The sequence below is a fragment of the Bos indicus genome, chromosome 15 (genome assembly GCF_029378745.1).
Source record: "Bos indicus isolate NIAB-ARS_2022 breed Sahiwal x Tharparkar chromosome 15, NIAB-ARS_B.indTharparkar_mat_pri_1.0, whole genome shotgun sequence".
Lineage (NCBI taxonomy): Eukaryota > Metazoa > Chordata > Mammalia > Artiodactyla > Bovidae > Bos > Bos indicus.
This window is the reverse complement of record NC_091774.1, coordinates 35,907,840-35,927,812: the sequence shown is the minus strand read 5'-3', so window position 1 is coordinate 35,927,812 and position 19,973 is coordinate 35,907,840. Positions and strand designations below refer to the sequence as shown.

Genomic DNA, 19,973 nt, shown 5'->3' with positions numbered 1-19,973 from the left:
CCCGAAAGTTCCGACGCGCGCGGACACACCTGCAGGCCCCCCGCGGCGGCCCCCGCCAGCCCCCAAGGGCGGCGGGGCACGCGTCCCCGGCCGGGCAGCGCCGCGGCTCCATGAGCCCGGTCCGCGAGCCAGGGATGGTCACTGGTCAGCGGCGCTGAGGGGCAGAGCGCGCTGGGCCCTCAGCGCGCCCGCGGCGCATCTCGCGCCCTCCTCGTCCTCGGCCGACTTTCCCTGAGAGCCCACACCCACTTGACATCAGCGCCGATTAAAGCACGTGGCGCAGCGCCAGACGGCGGACCCCGGAGGTCCAGAGCGCGCCCCAGGGTGCCGCCGCTCGGCCAGGACCGCGCGTCCGAGCGCGGCACATTCCTCTCCTTGCAGAGGATGCTGCAAGCGGGAGTGGGCTGGGAGGCGGAGGAGGGGGAGGGAAACCGGCGGAGGGGGCAGGACCTGCCGCCGACCAGCAGCGCTGCTCTGGCGCCCAGCCAGCCACAGACCTTACAGCCGCTGCTGCAAGTGCCCATCGACTGTGAAGACCGGGTCGCAGGTGACCTGGGTTGCTGTCCTCTCCCCGCCAAGGAGAGTCCTGACCTTGAATTCTCTTCCCCAGAATGACTCAAGGAGGCTCCTCTCTAACCACCTCCACTAAATTACCGGGTTGATTCTGCCAGGCCAGGAATGAATACTTGGTTGGATGTGGTTGCTGACCCCTCCACCCAGGAGGCCGCTATGGCGCACCCAGGGATGCAGACCATACCCTCCGGCTTGTCGCTACACCAGCAGCCTCAACTGGGTCTCCTTTCACTCTCTCTTCTCCCAATGCCCTTGGCCATAAGGAACAGCTCTCCTGGTTCTGCAGGCAATCAGAGACACCACCACCCAGCAGCCCACACACATTTCTAATTCACTAATTAGCATCCATCCAAATAGTCAAACATTCAAGCATTTATTAAGGCTTAGTATATGCCAGGAGCAACAGAAGATAAACAATATTCCTACACTCATAGAGTCCTACACTCATAAAGCAGATAGTCTAGTCCAGGAGAGAGATATTAAAAACAAAGCAAGGTAATTATAACTGTGACAAGGGTATTAAAGGTAAGAGGTGCTATAAGATTGCACACAGGGACCCTAAACTATCTTAGCAGTCAGGAAAGGCTTCCCAGAAGAAGTTACTTTTGAACTGCTGAGGTATGAACACAAGTTATCCAGGGGAGGGAAAGTTCAGGCAAAAACCCTGGTTATTAAAGTGTAGACCTGCTCCCATTGACAGGTGGGGAGAATCAAGCAGAGGTGAACTGCCATGCCCAAAACACCTAGGCCTTTGTCCACGAGGGGCAAGAGACAGCTCACAGGCCCTAGAAGAGAGCCTGGCCCATCGTCCAAAGAAGCCCTATGTCTGCTTTCTCATCTCCCCGGAACTAGGCTGGTCCACGTCATCACTGAGCTCTGACAGGTAGTTGGGAACCAACTCCATCATCAATTTGCTGTATGGCTATGCCTCTAAAGAAATGCCTTCCACTCTCTGGTTTCAGTTTCTTTATCTCAAGTGAAGGCTTAGATTAGAACAGCATTTCTACATTTTTTTTTTAAAGCCAGTACTCCCTTTTGGATAAACATACAAATGTCATTCCTATTCTGTAGCATCTATGATGACATCAAATCATTTTCCAAATTAAAAAATTATCAATGAATGTGCTTTTAAAGCTCTATATGCCCTTTAAGTATTCACCACTTAAAAGATCTCTGCTGTAGATAACTTGGAAGCAGGAGTAAAGAAATGGTCTCCAAGCTCACCCTTTTCCTGTCATCTGTCCCCATTCCTTCAACATGAACCTGGCCACAAGCATTTATCATCTCTAGACTCATTTCTTCTATTCTTTCCAGGATAAATTGGCCAGGCAATGAACAGAAGCCATGGGTCATCCAAAAGGCATGCTGTGAAAGACTCTTTTGAATAATAATTTCCAGTGATGCTGGGAAGTAGACACTTTGAAAGAAACACATAATGTTCCTGGGGACAAATTAGCTATATGATTTAAAACCTGTAAAAGTGTACATATCCTTTGAAACATCAATTCCACATCTAAGAATTTATCAAGACATAATTATGAATGAACACAGATTTGTAAAAGCAAATGATTGGTTAATAAGCTGTGGTATATCTTTGTAATTGAATATATGCAACTTTAAAACTGATATACAGAATATTTACTATTGAATAAAATGAGATGAAGATTACAAGATAAATGATCCCAATTGTGTGTACGTGTGTGTGTGTGTGTGTGTGTGTGTAGGTTTGAGGGGGGTGGTGAGCACCTATGGTAGAATGGTACTGTGCTCATTTTTCTTACTGGATGACTCAAACCCACCTCTTACACCAAAATGTGATGGCTCTATCGCATGTCATCCTCACAAGTAAATCTACTAACCATATGAAAGTTAAAGAAACTTAATATTAAAACTGCTGCTGCTGCTAAGTCGCTTCAGTCGTGTCCGATTCTGTGCAACCCCATAGATGGCAGCCCACCAGGCGGCCCCGTCCCTGGGATTCTCCAGGCAAGAACACTGGAGTGGGTTGCCATTTCCTTCTCCAATGCAGGAAAGTGAAAAGTGAAAGTGAAGTCACTCAGTCGTGTCCGACTCTTAGCGACCCCATGGACTGCAGCCCACCAGGCTCCTCCGTCCGTGGGATTTTCCAGGCAAGAGTACTGGAGTGGGGTGCCGTTGCCTTCTCCGAATATTAAAACAGAACAGAATAAATATTACAGGCAGGTAAGAATACATTTCAATTCTCTACTGCCATCCACTTATCATCAGGGATTTGATAGTAATCTTAAAGGTAGAATGGTTTTTCCCCCAGACTTTTCATATAGATTTTTCTGTTGTTCTTTCTTTGAGTCTATTTCAATGGTTTCCCAACTTTAGAGTGCATAAAAATTACTGTCCATGTGGCTTAGGGTAACCTTCACTTCATGAGATTTATCTTCCCCCCTTAAATGCTGAGTTAAGAACCCAAGCATTGTATTAGAGTTCAGAGGAAAAAACGACCAGAAGTATATTTACCAGGACTTCCCTAGTGGTCCAGTGGCTAAGACTTGGCCCTCCCAACGCAGGGAGCCTAGGTTCAACCCCTGGTCAGGGAACTAGATCCTGCATGCCACAAATAAAGATCCTGTGCGCCACAACTAAGACCCAGCACAGCCAAATAAAACACTTAAAAAAAAAAAGAAGACAATTACCAAAATGTTAACAATACTGGAATTAGAGCTTTTATCTCGTTCCTTGGGATTTTCTGTGTTTTCCAAGTGGTCTGACAATAAAGATATATTACCGAGATAATCAGAAAATAAACTACTGCTTAAAAATAAAGGGGTTAAAAATCCTCCAAAAGATAAAAAGAAACTATGCCTTGACTTTAAAAGGGGTGACTCTGACCAGGCCTTTCATATCCCCTCTCTCTGCAAGCTCTGATACTGCCCCAGTTGGTGCCCCAACACCCAAGGACAGACAGTACATCGTCGCTAGGATACCATGCAGGAAAAACTGGCAAGAAAATTATTTTTACATTTACCTCCTGGGCTGTGCTTATAATAATGCTTAAAGCTTAGATTAAAGGGTCCAAAATGAAGCAGCCACGACCATTCGCTAATGGATCTCCTACCCCTAAAAGTCTCTACCAAATATTCTAGGCTCTTAATAAGCTGAGAACATATAAAGCATATACCCTTGGTCCTGAGGACCAAAAACTATTTAGCCTGCTTTTTCCATATCTGATGGTGCCACAGGCCATAAATCAGACCGGGCTGAGCCAGTAACTAGATGAATGATGTGTGCCTCAGTTTCCTTGATGTTAAACAGCCTAATAAAGGCTCTACTTTTCTTTTAAGGGGTGAATATCCCTGGTGGCTCAGATGGTCTGCCTGCAACACAGGAGGAGACCCGGGTTCAATCCCTGGGTCAGGAAGATCCCCTGGAGAAGGGAATGGTTACCCACTCCAGTATTCTTGCCTGGAGAATACCATGAACAGAAGAGCCTGGTGGGCTATAGTCCATGGGGTTGCAAAGAGTCGGACCTGACTGAGCAACTAACACTTTCACTTTTTCTTTATAACAGTACTAGGACAAAGTGATCTAGAACTTTGGGGAGGAGAAGGAGCTGGTTAATTGTTAGTTCTTTGGCACAAGGGTGGTAAACTGCAATTTGCCTCATATTTCAAGCTTTCTGAGAACGCAGAGTGCTCGCAAACCAGATGAGGGAGGTGAGGTGGGAAATACAGCTGTGCTGACTTTGTCCTGTGGCATAACTCAGGAACTCTTAAGTCATGGACAGAAGGCTGCTGCTGCTGCTGCTAAGTCGCCTCAGTCCTGTCCGACTCTGTGCGACCCCATAGACGGCAGCCCACCAGGCTCCCCCGTCCCTGGGATTCTCCAGGCAAGAACACTGGAGTGGGTTGCCATTTCCTTCTCCAATGCAGGAAAGTGAAAAGTGAAAGTGAAGTCGCTCAGTCGTGTCTGACTCTTAGCGACCCCATGGACTGCAGCCCACCAGGCTCTTCCGTCCATGGGACTTTCCAGGCAAGAGTACTGGAGTGGGGTGCCATTGGCAGGTGGGATTAAAAATCCAAGCTGGAGGCACAGGTTTCTCAAAACACAATAGCTAGGAACCATCAGGGCAGCATCTAAAGATGAAGGATGCTTGTATTATTTGGCCACTTTAATTCAATAATCATTAAGTCCCCTACCAGGCACAGTAACCAACTGCATTCTCTGCTCAAAATGAAGCACATGACTTCCCAGCCAGACAGAGCTGCCATTAGGTGACATTTTAAGTCCACCTAGAGTCTAATAAAGCTAATTTTACTGTTATGGCATCTATTACAACATGGGACCTTGTTTAGAGAGGAAACAGAGAAGAGGGAAGCACAGACTGCCAGATCTGGGATTTTGGTTTGTCCAGAATTGTTTCTGGAAAGGAGGTAATAAGAACAAACTTGATTTTTGAAAGTAATTTTAATGGGACCAAATGTATGAGAAGGTCTGCTCTTGTACAACTACCTAGCCCCCTTGAGAACAGACTAGCCTCAACCCTGCCCACCCCCTGCCGATGCACACACAGCCAAGCAACAGCACCGGGACAGAGATGAGGCACTCTGTTCCCCTAAGCAGGAAACACTGAACATACTGACCAAAGCAGCCAGCTTGGGTCTGGGCCTTAGAGCTTGAGAGCCATTAAGAATAGGAAAAAAGCTATTTGCTCCATGGTCAGTGACTAAAAACCATGCAAATAAGTTTTGATAAAAATAAAAAATTAATAAATATGTAGCTCTACAATTTTTTTTTTAATTCAAGAACAAAATCAAATCACAAAACACCTAATTAGCTAGAACATATCTATGACCAGTGATCATCATACATCCATTTTAATCAAAATAACCTCGGCTGACTGTAAAAAAGCACATTCCAGGGGTCCACCCCTAGAGAATCTCATGCCACTCATTCTAGGGTGAGCCCAAGAATCCCATATTAGCAAACAACCCAAGTTGATTTGGCTCTTTGTGGCCTGGAGCCCACACTGAAAAATTTGAAGCTACAAGGCCATGAGGACCTAACACACCCATCTCTCCTAACCTCCTAGCAGGCATCACCCTGCTGCTGCTGCTGCTGCTGCTGCTGCTGCTGCTGCTGCTGCTGCTGCTGCTGCTGCTAAGTCGCTTCAGTCGTGTCCGAATCTGTGTGACCCCACAGACAGCAGCCCACGAGGCTCCCCCGTCCCTGGGATTCTCCAGGCAAGAACACTGGAGTGGGTTGCCATTTCCTTCTCCAATGCATGAAAGTGAAAAGTGAAAGTGAAGTTACTGAGTCTTGTCCCACTCTTAGCGACCCCATGGACTGCAGCCCACCAGGCTCCTCCGTCCATGGGATTTTCCAGGCAAGAGTGCTGACTTGAATCAATTAATAATCTAAACTGAATGAATCCAATTGCTACATCTTGTGAAACCTCAACAAAATTGCAACAAATCTAGGGCATGATGAAAAACACCAGGAAAAAAGAAAATATGAACCAGCACATAAGAAGGGCTCTAAAACTGTTATCTTTTAAAAAGGATGAGGATAATGAAAGCTTGATACTTGTCTAGACTCACTTTGCATTCATACACCAGGTACAAACCCCATGAATTCACTAGTTTCATCACAGAAACACTGCATGGACTCAGCCAGATATAAGTTAAATTATCTTGGCTTAACCACTTGCCAGCTTGTTGGCCCCAGATAAGTTTTTTCTTCTCTCAGCCATTCTATTTGCTCAACTGTAAAATGGGTTTTAAAATATCTATCCCCTTAATAATGTAATGAGGAATAAGTAACAGAATTGTGAAAGTATGTGGAACATAGTAAGTACTAAATAATTATGGCAGTTTCCATTACTTGGTCAATAGATAAACATTTATTAGGGCCTCTAATGGCAGAAAGTGAAGAGGAACTAAAGAGCTTCTTGATGAGAGTGAAAGAGGAGAGTGAAAGAGCTGGCTTAAAACTCAACATTCAAAAAACTAAGATCATGCCATCTAGTCCCATCACTTCATAGCAAATAGAAGGGGGAAAAGTGGAAGCAGTGACAGATCTCATTTTATTGGGTTCCAAAATCACTGCAGATGCTGACTGCAGCCATGAAATTAGAGATGTTTGCTCCTTGGAAGGAAAGCCATGACAAACCTAAACAGCATATTAAAAAGCAGAGACATCACCTTGCCAACAAAGGTCTATATAGTCAAAGCTATGGTTTTTCCAGTAGTCATGTACAGATGTGAGACCTGGACCAAAAAGAAGGCTGAGCACCCAATTAATGCTTTCAAACTGTGGTGCTGGAGAAGACTCCTGAATGTCCCTTGGACTGCAAGGAGATCAAACCAGTCAATCCTAAAGAAATTAACCCCAAATATTCATTGGAAGGACTGTTGCTGAAGCTCCAATATGTTGGCCAACTGATGCAAAGAGATGACTCATTGGAAAAGACCCTGATACTGGGAAAGACTGAAGGCAAAAGGAGAAGAGGGTGGCAGAGGATGAGATGGTTAGATAGTGTCACCGACTCAATGGACATGATTTGAGCAAACTCCAGGAGAAAGTGGAGGGCAGAGGAGCCTAGAGAGCTGCAGTTCATGCCAACAACATTTATAATCAGGCACTGTTCGCACAGGAGATACAGTAGTGACAAAAGAGAAAGAGGGACAAAATACAGATAATAAACAAGTAAATAATATTAGAGACTGATGTCTGCTATGAAGAAACAAAGCGGTGACCTGACAGAGTGAAATGGTGGTTCAGGGTATGTATCAGGAAAGGCCTAAGCCGCAACATTTAAACTAAGATCTGGTAGAGAAACACTTTCAGCAAAGTGGGAGCAAAATAAATGCATTCCTGCAAAGGAAGGACAGTGAAGCTAGAGCTCAGTGACCAGTAGGATGGATGGTAAAGGAGGAAACTGGGGAGTCAGATAGTGAAGGTTATGGAGGCCATGTAATACGTGGTAGGAGATTATATTCTCTTCCAAATGCAATAAGAAGACACAGAGGGGTTTAAAAGAAAAGACTGTGATGGAAGACACATGGTCTAAGTTGCCTTTTTAAAGGACTTCTGTAGCTGCTATTTGGAGGATGAGTGGGGGTCTGGGGACAATAAAACCCTAACATTTCTTTAGTGCTTTTAACTATGTGCTCAGAACTGTCCTAAGAACGTTACATGTATTATCTCTTTTAATCCTCATGAAAACTTTTTCTGTGAGAACTATTATTATCCCAGTTTTACAGATTCCAAACCCAAGCACAGAAAGATAAGGTAACTTGCTCATCACATTAAGTGGAGGATCTGGTATGCAAACCCAGATGGTCTGGCTGCAGTGCCTCTCTTATTGAAAAGAGGTAGGGAGAAATAGCAACACTAGCTAAAGAGACTACCACAGGAGAACAGGCAAGAGAGGATGAAGGATGACCAAGAATGTAACAGTGAAAATGCTGAGGGGATGCAGCTGTGCAAAATGTCTTGGTAGCAGAGCCAAGGGCACTCAGTGACGGGATTTATGACGGGGTGTAGGAAAGAGACAGGCAAAAAAGACTCCCAGGTTTTTGATTTGAGCAACAGAGTGGATGCCAGTGCAGTTTCCTGAGATGGTTAAGCCTGGGGAAGGGGAAAAAAAAAAAAAAATCAAAGGAAAGGAGGGCATTAAAATCAACCAAGAACTCAGTTTGAGACTTGTTGGTCTGAGGCATCTATTAGATTTCTGAGTGGACAAGTCCTGAAAGCAGTGAGCTGTGGAAGCCTCCACTTAAAGGGAAGGCCAGGGCTGGAGATGTAATCAGAGGGGTCTCATCATCACATGACTCCTGGCTTTTTGGAAGAGGAGCTGTTCCAGCTACAGACCTCTGGTTGGTTGTAACAAGCCAGGGCACAGCGGCATCTCACACTGCTCTGAGGCTGAAAGCACCCTGCACAAGCTGCCCTCTGTGGTCTGGACAAGTCTGTACCCCAGCCCCACCCCGGACCAGCTTCCTAGGAGCCTACTGGGCCAAATTCTCTCAAGATGACCCCCAGCATGCCTGACCCCCAAAGGCAACACCAAGGCTGGAGGTCCTAGAGGAGAGGTTGGACTCAGGAGGCGTGAAAGGAAGTTTATCAGGCATGCTGCCGGCTTGTGAGAAAAGGACTTCTGCCCCCCTCTTCCACTTCAATACTCCTTTTTCTTCAGTCCTCTTATCATAGAAGCCCATCCGGGTGCAAGTCTTGGAATTGCTCACAAGTGTGATAATAATGAAAGGGTTTCCAAAATAAGCCTCCCACATTCAGGCTTCCCAAATGGCCAGCTGACCTCCCGGCTACACCATTTCCAGAAAAACAGCAACCTCATTTGATAAAATACTTTCAGTACTGACACTACCTTGGCTCAGAGGAAGTGGGTATGTGCTGGAAGTCAGGTAGAGGTTGGAAGGTAAAAAAAAAAAAAGGCAATTTTAAAAGTTCAGCTGAAATGTCAGGAACACGAAGCTGTCCGTGTTTACACAGAGCTTTCCAAAACTGAAAGCAGCCTCCAAGCAGCTTTTTAAAAAAATGGCTACATCAACATGTAAAATGAAGTGGCTTTTTAGCTTAACAGAAACAGTACCAGGCTGTTCGGATTCTCCTGTCTCCTTGGGCTTAATCTCCTAGAATAATTTATACTCTTGTTGGTGCTGATTGTTTTATTTTTCATTCATATTTTATGTCTTTCCCATAAGCTGCTTTGAATCCACTGTGTAATAAGATAAAGCAATAGATGGACAGACACATAGTTAGGTTTCCCCACTTCTTTGGCGGCTCAGACAGTAAAGAATCCGCCTGCAATGCAGGAGATCCAGGAGACACAGGTTCAATCCCTGGGTTGGGAGGATCCCTGGAGCAGGAAATACAACACTCAACTCCAGTATTCTTGCCTGGAATCTCTTGTGGACAGAGGAGCCTAGTGGGCTATAATCCATAGAGTCACAAAGAGTCAGACAAAGACTGAGACAGAGCACAGACATACTTGGATACTAAGCTTTCAGATTTATGTAATCAATAAAGGTTGTTTATCATGGATATTAATTGGAGGTTGGGGGAGCAAATGCCCTAATTATTATGTAAAACACTTAAAAATTTTATCTCTTGTTAAAAAAAGACATGAGTCTGGTAATAACTAGCACTTACATTTTTTACATTTTCTTGTCCCTATTTTCCTAAACAATAATTTATAGGGAAAATGGGTGAAATCTTATGTCCTTTTTATGTATGGATGATTTTGTGGCTCTTACCATTCAAACTAGGAAGAGGATGCTAGTTCAATAACTGTGCTGTTTCATCTTGCAAATAAGACTTGTCAAAGCCACTGAAGGAAATCAGAATAAGACTCAATCTAAACCAAATGACAAACAAGGCTGGAATCAGTCAGTCCTGTTCTGGTATAGAGAGGCACAGGCATGTCGATGCCCGCTGCTATTCTCTTGTGTTCTTATAAATGCAGAAACAAGCTTTAGGACATGAAATAGCCAGGAGCCTGGGAACACAACTTTGGAGACATAAAAATTATTAGGTTTTCTAAATCACTGACAGGAGCCAAAACCCTTACTGAGACTAGTGGGTCAAAGATGGAACCAAAAGCCTCATCACGTTTACAAGCATCCCCTTAAGTGCCTTCTTCGGGAACATTCTCTAACATAAACCTGACTATAGCAATTATTCAGATCCCCATGTGCAAGCAGCAAATGTTTTTGAGGCGGTTCAACCTCAAAGAAGCAAAGGAAAAGCGGTATTTTTTTTAATCACCGGAAGTCAATGGAACCGGTATGTTGACACTCCAGAGCACACAGTAATGACAGATGCTTACAAGGCTCACCCTGAGGACTTGCAAGCTTGTGGAAGAACAGACAGATCAAATTATGCCTTGTTGCAACTTGAATGTGTTTTATTGTCCTCTTTCTGAAGACTGATACTCCATGCAGTACCCAGTAGGTGGCAACACTGAGCCATGAGAATCTCCCATTTGCCAGTCCTAAGGAGTGGACAAAGTTTAATATAATAATAAACCCCATTCTAAAAATTAGGTCCCTAGTAAAAAAATGACAACAGATACAAAGTAATTAAAAACACATGCCTGACAAATCTGGAATCAAACGTACCATCACATGTATGTCCTGGCACGTTGTCATTTCCTGCCTCCACTCTCCCAATCACTGGGCAAATCCAATTATTCCCCGAGACAACCAAATTGTGCCTCTCTTCTCTCTTTCTCCCTAGTGACTTTTATGAAAATAATATTCAACTTTAATGCGCCTGCAGTTCAGGAGACAGCGTGACAAGAGCAATAAACACATTCTCTGTGTGCAAAAGCCAGGAGGAATGAGTTCTGAGACTGCCATGGCCAACCCCAGGTGTGGGCTTTTTTTCCCCAACTCAAGAAAGACTGGAATGTAACAGCTGTCAGAGAGCAGCAATGGCCTGTGCCAGAAACACCGTGCTGTGCTGCTCTAATTGCCAAGAGATAAGAACCCATAACTCACACAGGCACTTGTGGCTCAGGCTCAGCACAGCAGGCAGAAAGGAAACAGCATGCACTCAGACCTCCCTGAGTGCCCTCAGACAGACCTACACTCTCTTACCAGCTATGTGACCTTGGGCAAGCCCTCTCCCTCCCCTGAGCCTCAGTTTTCTGGGAGGGCAAGCATCAACACGCACCAAGTGCCTACTACGGGATCGGACTTATAGCAGGCGCACAGTGCCCTAGGGTTGTTGCAATTTCTGAAGGATACGGTGGAGTAAAATGAACTTGGAGACATTCTGAGAGCTACTAGACAAGGTGATCGAGCTTTCTGGACAAGAGATAGCTTGTGCCCTTGAAAGAACCTTGGTTTTCTGTGAGAGTGCTACAAGAATCACATAAAATCCCAGGCTGCTTCTGCCTTACTCATTTGTTCAGACGAGTATTTACTGAGAGCTCAGTGTGCCAGGATTATGCCAAACACTGAAGGCAACATGGCCCTGGCCTCGCGAGACTTAAAATCTAGTGGAGAAGGCAAACTGTCAAAATAAGCTCACGAGTAGATGTAAATGTACTTCTAAGGTAAGTACCACAAAGGAGAGGTCCGTGGCCATCTGTAACGTGGCCACCTGAACTGAGAGAATCAACCCAGTCTGAGGGGCTGCCAGATGATGAGGACTTAATAAGACAAAGAAGAAAGCTAGAGGACACTGTTCACACCCTCAGTGGGCCCGACATATGAAACTCAAAGGAACAAACCAGGTGGCACTCAGCTTCCTCTTAATGACTACGGTGTTTTTCTTCTTTAACAGTAAAATCCTGAAAACCTACTTTGTTCCAGTTTTGTTTTGACTGTCAGGAAGCACCAAGTCAAATGTAAAGCTCAGCAATAATGAAGACCCTTAACGCATGCATATTTATATTCTACCCATCCCCCTTGGTTTGGTTTCTTCTTCTTACTTATATTTTCCCCAGTCTGGATTTCAAATTCCTATTTGTTTTATCAATGTATCGATCATTCATGACGTGCATGCGTACTCAGTCCTGTCCGACCCTTTGTGACTCCATGATCTGTAGCCTGCCAGTCTCCTCTGTCCATGGAATTTTCCAGGCAAGAATAATGGAGTGGGTTGCCATTTCTGACTCCAGGGGATGTTCCCCACCCAGGGATCAAATCCGCATCTCTTGCATTGTCAGGCAGATTCTTTATTTTACCACTAAGCCTCATTGTTCATGAATCCTTGGTGAAAGGTGACAGGACACACATAGAGACATTATGACTCTTTCTAAGGCTGATGGGCTGAGCTGGAAAGAACTAACAGAGCGCCCTTTGTGTCCCCGCCTGGTGTGTTACCCCAGAGGCACAGAAAGACCTGTGGCGGGGTCCACTTTTATACCAGCATCGCATTCCTTGTGGTTTGTGTGATCCAGCACGATGGTGCTTTTTTGCAGAGACACTTTATCATGTTTTATTTCTGTCCTAACATGCAGCTTTCCTTTTGCTTATTTTCCTCTGAAACATTCAATGACCTATATTTTCAGTGAGCCTATATTCTGGATGTTCCTGGATATTCCCCTCCCTTAAAAAAATTTTGTTTTGCAATTTTCTGTTTAATAAAGGCATTTCATTAAGTGTATAACTGGAATTTTCCTTTTATACCTCTGAAAGACATGATACATACACACAGATTCTTTATCAGATCATATGTCACGATTTTTGGATCAGAAAGCAGTCACTCTCGTCCTGTGATGAATTAATGTTCGCACATTGAAGGCTGAAAACAGGATACAGATGAGGAGGGAATGTGGGAAAAGCCATTACCAATTTTCAATTTGCAGTTTATCTGCACTTCATTAAAAAAAAAAACAGGATGTTTTATGAGTAAAAACTCCATTTTTTTTTTTTTTTAAGAAAACGCTTTCTCTTCCTGGGAAGATGAAATCTTTGTAAATGAATATTAGACATAATTCCAAGAACTGCAAATTGTGGTTCTTCTTTGGTCCTGGCCCTTTCTCATGATGAAAACCTGAACTGTTTTCCCCAAAGAAAAAAGACATAAATACAATTTTGGCCAGTTTTAAGGGATTTGAAAACCTCTGAAAGGCCATTATTCATGAACCTCCTAGGCAGAATCTCCTTAAGAATGGAGCAAATACTTGAGGGTACCTGAGATGGCAGTGTGGCAAGAACATTTGTAAAAATATAAATGCTATAAAACAATAGTTATAAATAATGTAGATAAGAGCTATGAAGGTTAATAAAAAATGAATATAAAATTACATTTTAAAATTCACTTGTTTGATGTTTGTTTTAAGTCAATTTTATATGTCTACTGCAAAAATGCAGAGGTGAAACAGGAATGCCTGAAATTTGGGATGTCCGAAGTTTAAGGAACACTGCATAGAGGATTCACAAACTGTGGATGTAAAACACTGCAGATACATTCTGAAAGTCATTAAACATTTGTCCAAACCCATAGAACATACGGCCCCAAGAGTAAGCCCTAATACAAACTATGGTCATAATGATGTGTCAGTGCAGCTTCATCAACTATAAGAACTGTGCCACTCAGGTGGGGAACGTTGATAACCGGGGAGGCTGGGGCATATGTAGGGGTAGGGGGTAGGTGGAAAATCTCTGTACCTGCCGCTCAGTTCTGCTGTGAACCTAAAACTGCTCTAAAAAAATAAAGTCTCATTTTTAAAAGTCATTCTCATAAAGCAGCTCATTCAAAGACACTGGTTCTTCCTTTTGTATCTCCTCATGTTCCCCCAGGTCAGCTGCCTTGGCAACACACACCCCATGTCACTCTTGTCCGTCCTCCCAGCTTTCCTTCTATTACAAGCCAGGGGATTCCTGGTCTGCTGCAAAGATTACGAAGGGTGACAGGCTTCTCTGGCACAGGAGACATATAGGGGTGAAGGGTAGGGATTTCCCTGAGTTGCCTGTGCAGAGGTAACTGACCAGGGTGAGGTGACAAAGACCAGTGGCGTTTCACTGACACCCAGGATCTGATGAGATCCAGCAACGTCACAGGAAGGGAGTCAGAAAGCCAAGAGCACGGACAATGTGCCGGGCTTGCCAAATCAAAGCCAGGGCCACTGGGGGCGGGACAAGGAGGGTAGGGAAGACATTCAGACACCTGTGGGGTAGGGGAGTCGTCTCCCCTTCACAAACAAACAGAACCTTAGATCAGTGCCCATCTCCCCCGGCTGGACTGTAACTTCCAAGAGAAGGACCACTTGTGTCTTTTCTCAGCTCCAGGCCCCAGCAGTGTGCCTGGCACACAGAAGGCACTTTGAAGGAATGGAAGAACAGTGGCTAGCATGTGCTTTGTACCAGCAGACACTCAGGAAATGGCTCTGTTAAAGCAAATAAACTGCTTATCATTTAAAAAAGAAGAAAAGAGCAAATGAACCCAGAAAACACAGTCCCTCTGCTTTTTCACTTCCTGTAGGCAAGTCCAAGGTAGCAAACAAAATGGAAGAATAATTGAGACCAAAATTAAAAGCTGGCTGTGGCTCTGCTAGAGCTGGCCTAGTGGGCCAGACACAGGTGAGCTCCTCCACTAACCACTCGGCTCTGAAGCCATTTCAGTCCACTCCGTCCCCAGAAAAGGGAGTGAAAGGAGGACTGTGGCACCGAGACTCAGGTACCCCTACTCTCCGGATACAGTGTGGTAAGGGAGCGACATGCCTCTCTCGGGCTCAAGCCTAGCACCTGTGTCCAAGAAATATCTATACTCAGAAGAAGAAGCATTAGCAGCACTATCAGGCCAAGTGCCCCTCCTGGCTGGGGGGAGTGGGGAGGGAGTCTCCCGAAGTCACAGCTGCCCTTTAGAAACGAGTACCCCAAGCTGTTGGGATGATTGGGTACCTCTCATTAGAGATAACTTACCTAGCTGGACCCAATGTTGGTTACCAAACAAACGCTCCATCACCTCAGAGCCGGAAGCAGTCTTCAAAACAACAAACCCAAGGACGACCCCTTTAAAATAACCCTGCTGACTGACTGTCTAGCTTGGACACCCCCAATGATGAAGGACTCCTACCTCTCCTGGCAACCCGCTCCATCTTTGGGCGCCTCTACAGAAATTCCGGATCTCTATTTTTCTCTAGAAAAAAAAGAAAAGGTTTCTGGGCCACTTCTGAACCACATTCCCCAGGGAGAGGGGCACCACAGGAGAACATGCTTCAGTTTTCCCTTATACCAGCCTGGGGAAACTTTTAATTTAGAACCACTGACTTCCAGAATCTCCAGAACTAGAAGCAATAGCAGTAACAGCTAACGTTTCTAGAACACTTACTACGGGTCAAATGTGCTAAGAGCTTTACAGGCACTGTCTCATTTGATGTAACACTTAATGCTCGCACTCTCCTTTGTGCAAGATATTATTCATTAACTTTTTTATATATGAGGAAACAAAGCTGTAGAGAGTTAATGAAACTTGTTCAAGGTCACACAGTGAGGAAGTAGGTAAGCTAGGAATGAAACCCAAGGATTTGTATTTGCCTTGTTTTTTTTTTATTTAGCAGTTAGAACATTTTTTTAAAAATTGGGATCTTATATTGTCAAAACCCAATAAATAACATAAAGCGGTACTGTGCATGCAGGCCCCTAAGATAGTGACATACTTTGACTATAATTAATACACCTTAAATCCCTCTACTAAAAGCACTCTCTCAAAGCAAGTTTTATTGCTTTGTTCACTGCTCTTCCTGGTGCTTATAACAGCAACTGACACATAAGAGGTACTGAAAAAATATTGTTGACTGAATGAATCCAGTGTTCCCGCAGTATTTGCTGTCTTCCAGGCACTGTTCAAAGGACCTTCCAGGTGTTAATTCAGTTAACCTCACAATAGGTTCTATTATCCTCATTTTACAGATAAGGAAACTGAGGCACAGAGAGGTCAAGTAGGTTTCCCAAGGTCACACAGTGAGCAGTAGCAGAATGGGAATTCAATCTGGGGTCAGACTTTGGGTCTCTTTAACTATATTGAATTATTCTATTCCCTTAGTTTTCAACAGGAGAAAGATCTGAGGCCTATAGAAGTGAGACTATTTGCCACAGAAACTATTAACGGAAGGGTAAATTGATCTTCTGGGCTTTGACTATCAATCATTTGTATATCCTGGACATCCTGCCTTTTAATTTCTCATAATCCCACCATGAGGTAGACACAAGAGCTTTCAGCACTACCACTTTGTTGATGAAGAAAATGGTCTGAATTCCCAGGAATACTGCCATTTAAGGAGAAATTCAGGGACCAGTGCTACTCCAACTTGGCCACTGCTTGGTAGCTAAATCTGCCTTTCTTAACCTCACTCTGTGAGCGCCTGACTGGGCCTCACACACTATAATCACCAAACAACATCAAGGGAAGAGAGAGAAAGCAGAGGCCTAGAGAGAGGTCAAAAACGATTAGGAAAAAGGGTAAGCCGTGCTTCCATTGCTATTTCGCTTCATCCCATGTCCACAGTTAAAAAACGAACTGCAGTGTTCACTATAAACTGCTGTCTTCTGGGCTTGGCAGCTCTGCAGTAAAAATCCAATCAGAGCAAAGCAATTTCTCACTTAGGCTTCCTCCTTGCTCCACCTAGAGATGTCAGAAGATTTTCTTTTAAAATAATAGATAAGTTGCACTTGCCCTTCAGACCAAATTGCATGAAATTCCCACTTCAAATACTGCAAACATTCAAGGTCAAGTTAAATGATTCAGAATAACTCTTCTGGATGTTCATCTCAAATGTAAAATCCACCTTTCGAATCTGCAAGGTAAATACCATAAACTTTTTGAACTGGCCCACAGGATTGACTTCAACCCTAAAGCTGCACTGTCGGATGAGATATAATGTGAGCCACATATGCAATTTTAAACTTTCTAGCAGTCACATTAAAAAGGGTAAAAAGAGGAGGGTAGGACGGACTGGGAGGTTGGGATTGACATATACACACTACTGTGTAAAAAACAGGTAACTAACGAGAACAGACTCTATAGCACACCGAACTCTACTCAGTGCTCTGTAGTAACCTAAATGGGAAGGAAATCCAAGGAAGAGGGGGTATATGTATACATGTGGCTGATTCACTTTGCTGCACAGCAGAAACTAAAACAACACTGTAAAACAACTATACTCCAATAAAAAAAGGGGGGTAAAAAGAAATCAGTACAATTAATTTTAATAATATGTCTTAACTAAATACATCCAAAATACTATATCATTTTAAACATGTAATCACTATAAAAGTTATTGACATTTCACTTCTTTTTTTTTTTAAGGATTAAGTCATCTAAACCTGTTATGTATTTCAAAGCCATAGTACAACTCAATCCAGACTAGGAGAAGTTCTAGTCCTAAATAGCACAATAAAGAACAGAAACGGTGTGGACCTAACAGAAGCAGAAAATATTAAGAAGAGGTGGCAAGAATACACAGAACAACTATACAATAAATATATTAATGACCTGGATAACCAAGATGGTGTGATCACTCACCTAGAGCCAGACATCCTGGAGTGTGAAGTCAAGTGGGCCTTAGGAAGCATCACTACAAACAAGCTAGTGGAGGTGATGGAGTTCCAGCTGAGCTATTTCAAGTCCTAAAAGACAATGCTGTTAATGTGCTGCACTCAATATGCCAGCAAATTTGGAAAACTTGACAGTGGCCACAGGACTGGAAAAGGTCAGGTTTCATTCCAATCCCAAAGAAGGCCAATGCTAAAGAATGTTCAAACTACTGCACAATTGCACTCATCTCCCTTACTAGCAAAGTAATGCTCAAAATCCTTCAAGCTAGGCTTCAACTGTATGTGAACCAGGAACTTCCAGATGTACAAGCTAGATTTAGAAAAGGCAGAGGAACTAGAGATTAAATTGCAAACATTCTCTGGATCATATAAAAAGCTAGAGAATTCTAGAAAAACATCTACTTCTGTTTCATTGACTATGCTAAAGCTTTTGACTGTGTAGACCACAACAAACTGGAAAATTCTTAAAGATATGGGAATACCAGACCACCTTACCTGCCTCCTTCAAAACCTGTAAGCAGGTCAAGAAATAATAGTTAGAACCAGACATGGAACAACAGACTGGTTCCAAATTAGGAAAGGAGTATGCAAGGCTATAGATTGTCACCCTGCTTATTTAACTTATATGCAGAGTACATCATGAGAAATGCAGGGCTGGATGAAGCACAAGCCAGAATCAAGACTGTGGGGAGAGATATCAATAATTTCAGATATGCAGATGACATCACCTTTATGGCAGAAAGCAAAGAGGAATTAAAGAGCCTCTTGATGAAGGTGAAAGAGGAGAGTGAAAAGGTTGGCTTAAAACTCAACATACAAAAAACTAAGATCGTGGCATCCAGTCCCATCACTTCATGGCGAATAGATGGGGAAATAATGGAAACAGTGACAGATTTTATTTACTTGGGCTCCAAAATCACTGCAGATGGCGACTGTAGCCATGAAATTAAAAGACTCTTGCTCCTTGGAAGAAAAACAATGACAAACACAGACAGCTTATTAAAAAGCAGAGATGTTACTTTGCGGACATAGGTCCATATAGTAAAAGCTATGGTTTTTCCAGTAATCATGTTTGGATGTGAGAGCTGGACAATAAAAAAGGCTAAGCGCCAAAGAATTGATGCCTTTGAACTGTGTTGCTGGAGAAGACTCCTGAGAGATCCTTGGACTGCAAGCAAATCAAACCAGTCAATCCTAAAGGAAATCAGTTCTGAATATTCACTGGAAGGATTGATGCTGAAGCTGAAGTTCCAATACTTTGGCCACCTGATGCGAAGGGTCAACTCATTGGAAAATACCCTGATGCTGGGAAAGACTGAAGGCAAGAGGAGAAGGGAACAAGAGGATGAGGTGGTTAGATGGCATCACTAACTCAATGGACATGGAGTTTGAGCAAACTCCGGCAGATGATGAAGGACAGGGAAGCCTGGCGTGCTGCATCCATGGGGTCGCACAGAGTCGGACACGACTGAACAACTGAAGAACAACATTATTGTTATAAGCAGGCACATGTGGCTAGTGGCTACCTTTTTAGGATAGCACAGACCTCAAGCTTTCAACTCTCAAGCAAAAATGCCTGGCATGGTCTTCCCTCCACAGACAGACTAAAGCTCAGAATCAGAGGCTTTTTAATAGCAAAGAATGTGTTCTCAGGCCAGAGCACAGGTTCTTGTTACTTTCCATTAAATCCTATCAAAATCAACTGCAGGCTTAAAAGCTATGTTGTAGCAGTAACTCTGATTCAATCATTAGAGAAAAGGGGATTGTTATAATGAATAAATAGGAATGACAATCCCTTACTTTTTCTGAGCCCACAGAAAAGTACTGCCACTCATCATCTCATCAGGTGCCCATGCCGGACAACCCTGGGACTCCCAGAGCCGGAGGGACAGGAAGTCACCCAGGTAGACAGAGGTAGCACCAAGAGAAGCTAAGCCCAGGGCTGGCCTCAGAGTCCTGGTTCTGTCTTGGGTTCCCTAACTGAGCCCCAGATCAGAAGCGCCTGGAGGCACTTATTTAAAACGCAGATGTCCAGGCCCTGTCCAGATATACTGGAACAGTCTAGGGTAGGGGAGAAAGGCAGAATCCCAGAATCGGTATTTTAGAAACCTTTCCCAGGCGATTCTGTTGCCTATCTTTGGGTATGACTCTATCAAATCACCATACAAGTATTAAAATACCTCTCTTAAAAAAAAACAAAAAAAAACCCAGTGTGCAAAACCCATACTTGAGAAAACAAGGTGTCACTCTTTACACAGATTTCTTTTACTGATGAACTGAATTGTTAGAGTTACTCCTTTCACTTGTGCTGAAGTGTGTTACAACAGATAGGTTTATAAGACTTGCTGGATTCATGCTGAGCAAATTGTTGGAGATGTTTTTCCTTGCATTTTC

At 43.7% G+C, this 19,973-nt stretch overlaps 1 protein-coding gene across 7 annotated transcripts in view; it reads right to left on the bottom strand.

Moving 5' to 3' along the window:
• PLEKHA7 (pleckstrin homology domain containing A7) overlaps nucleotides 1-19,973 on the bottom strand; it is a 228,671-nt gene that overhangs the window by 142,232 nt on the left and 66,466 nt on the right. The window contains exon 1 of one of the 7 annotated variants that reach the window (XM_070803595.1): nucleotides 30-400. The exons of the other annotated variants lie outside the window; for them this stretch is intronic. Coding sequence (XP_070659696.1) covers nucleotides 30-112 — 83 coding nt within the window. The 5' untranslated portion in view covers nucleotides 113-400. Of the gene's footprint in view, nucleotides 1-29; nucleotides 401-19,973 lie in introns of those variants that run through there. 7 annotated transcript variants of the gene reach the window in all.